Source organism: Limulus polyphemus, unplaced genomic scaffold (genome assembly GCF_000517525.1).
Source record: "Limulus polyphemus unplaced genomic scaffold, Limulus_polyphemus-2.1.2 Scaffold3320, whole genome shotgun sequence".
In the NCBI taxonomy this organism is placed as follows: domain Eukaryota; kingdom Metazoa; phylum Arthropoda; class Merostomata; order Xiphosura; family Limulidae; genus Limulus; species Limulus polyphemus.
In genome coordinates, this window is record NW_013668930.1 from 106174 (window position 1) to 108876 (window position 2703).

The 2703-nt window shown below is 33.6% G+C and overlaps 1 protein-coding gene across 1 annotated transcript in view; it reads left to right on the forward strand.

Moving 5' to 3' along the window:
* Positions 1-1768, forward strand: part of LOC106469132 (solute carrier family 22 member 6-B-like) — an 11205-nt gene extending 9437 nt beyond the window's left edge. The window contains exon 6 of the mRNA XM_022397558.1: positions 1700-1768. Coding sequence (XP_022253266.1) covers positions 1700-1768 — 69 coding nt within the window. The remainder of the gene's footprint in view (positions 1-1699) is intronic.
* Positions 1769-2703: the final 935 nt, after the last annotated feature.

Below are 2703 nucleotides of genomic sequence, written 5' to 3' on the forward strand. Positions count from 1 at the left end.
CAAGAAATTTCTGAGTGTCAATAAACTAAGCGTGTCAAACCTGGACCACACGATGAAGATCTTGAAAGAGAAGATTGAAGCGGTAATTAATTTATGTCATGAAAGAACTGAAGAGTGTTTCTAAAAGAGACATTATTTGCAGTGTAGATGTTTCTTTATTTTAAGCGCAACGCTGGACAATGGGCTAACTGCTCTGTGCCTACTGTAAGGATTGAATCCAGAGTGCTAGCTTACCGCTGAGCCGCTGAAATTAAGCACTGTTAATTAAACATTAAAAATAAAATACATTGAAAAGTTTGTGAACTGACAATAGTGTTTCTTCTTTATGGTAGTAGCAAAATATGTCAGATTGTATAAAAACTACGAAAATACAAAAATATGTGGTTCAGTAATTGCGTATTATATTGTTTCCTGTATTTAACTACCAGTATTACTTATAATAATCCGTTGTGTAACCCTATCCACTAAGCTTGGCTTTATTTCATGGTAAAAAAATAGTTATTTTCAAGCTCAGAATATCAAAATTGTATATTGTTCTACAAGTGGTTAGTGTACTCACACTGTGAGTCTGGGGATCCGTAATTTTAGTCCTGTTGTCGCAAAAATACACTCCGTACTTTGAGGGGGGTTTAGGTGCCCCATAAAAGTGGCGATCAACTCCCTCTACTTAGTTAGCCAAGAGTAGTCTAAGAGTTGGATTTTTTGCTTTTAGTCTATCAGTTCAAAGTTAGGAAAGCTTGTGTGCAGATAATCTTCTGCTGGTCTGTGTGAAAATCAGAAAACAAATATTTCATCAAAATCAGATACATTAGACAGTGAAAACATCCTTTGCATCTGTAAAAACGCGGACCGCCGTGTGAGCTAGTCGTCTGGAGTTCCACTTAAATCCAATTTACGATAGATTTATTTGAAATCCAGATTTACAGTCATGAGTGGAGCATACAAGCCACTAACTCGAGAAAGCCTGCAGTTAGAATAAAGATTTAACTCGGAGACTAAGATTCAAAACACAAACAACAAGTTAATGCAATATATTAAGATCGAGATTACCGAAGGCATCTTGAAACGTTTCGTTGTTAAAACTATTCAATTCTTCAATCTTATCAGGTACCTGTAATTCAATTAAACTATCTATAACATCCATTAAATTACTTAATATTATCAGTAAGTCATCGTTTAACACATCAATTGACATAACTTTCGTTAATTCTTTAATATTAAACACTGTATATTCAATTTCTAACTACATTCTTCGACTCTGAGAGAAGATAGCAATAGTTACTTATATAGAGCTTGGGCAGAAAATGTTAGATATATTTAACGTTGTTATGGGATTAGTCATAGTTGGGTCAGGCAGCATCAGTTTTTATTCGACCAGCAGCAGGTTGTTTGGCTTCTTCATACTGTAAAGATTTCAGTTGATAAACTGGCAACAGGACCAATGGCTTCTTATTACGATTCAGGTGACTGACTTTTAGCCCCAAAACATGGGTTTTTATATGAATTTCTTTAGTATTATTACGATTTTCCAAATAGTGTACACATCTGACTCGCCAGTAGATCTGTCACTTAATTGGATGAATTTTGTTGACTCATCGTAATTTTCGGAACTAAAACCAAAACTAATTCGATAATTGGTTATGATAGAAGACGGTAAATTGGCAGCCTGTTTACATGTATCTCTCCTCATCCTCTTCAGATCAAAGTTCCGCCCAGAGTCTCTGATTTCCTTGCTAATTCCTTTTATGGAAGTTGTCTCCATCTCTAACGAAGTTCATGTAAACTTTCCCATAGCTTTCTCTCTGCTGCTGTGGCGTCTGTCTATAGATAATGATTGAATCTTAATACCACCTGGAATGCATCTTAGTTTATACTTGACATATACATTTTCTTTCTTGGTCAAGCATCGTAGTGAAACTCCTCGTATGCAATTCATTAGATATGCCCATCTTTTCTTCATATTGCATCTATGTATATCATACATGGAATTTTATGAAATTATATTTCTCGTTTCTTGAAGCATTTGAAAATAGCATAAATTGTCTCAAAATGCTGCAAATGTCTCACATCAAGACTAATGATTAACGTTTATATGTGATATGGTTTTAAAAATAATTTCGTTATGTCCTGAATCTGATAAATAAAAATAGAACAAACACGAATAAGCCACTAAAGGATACTAGGATATATAGTTTTAGTTGAAGTTATGACAGTTGCCTAGCAAAAAACGTGCACCTTGAGGTTTTAAAGAAAAAGAAATTGAGAAAAATGTTTCATATTTCAGGTTTGCTTAATTGGGGATACTACTCTAAAATTAAGTAATTACCAAGGCTATCAATATATTTTAATAAAAGCACGCAACCAACATTGATTAGAATGAAAGATTAACATGGTAAATAAAGTAGCTAATTTAATACACTGGTCTAACTAGGTGTATGCAACTTTCTAAACAAAAATAATTAAATAAATTGATTTGTCAGTTGGTTATTCTCACTTTTTATTGATATTTTTGGCCGTAAGCCCAATAATACTTTACAAGATTCATCAAGCTTAAGATATTTATTTAGTCCTAAAATCATATTTTAAGTTAGCAATGCAAATTGTTTGACATAATATAAAGCATATAACATATAAGTTAAACAAAATGCCCCCAGTAGCACAGCGGTTTGTCTTCGGACGTACAACGCTAGAATCCGGGTTTCG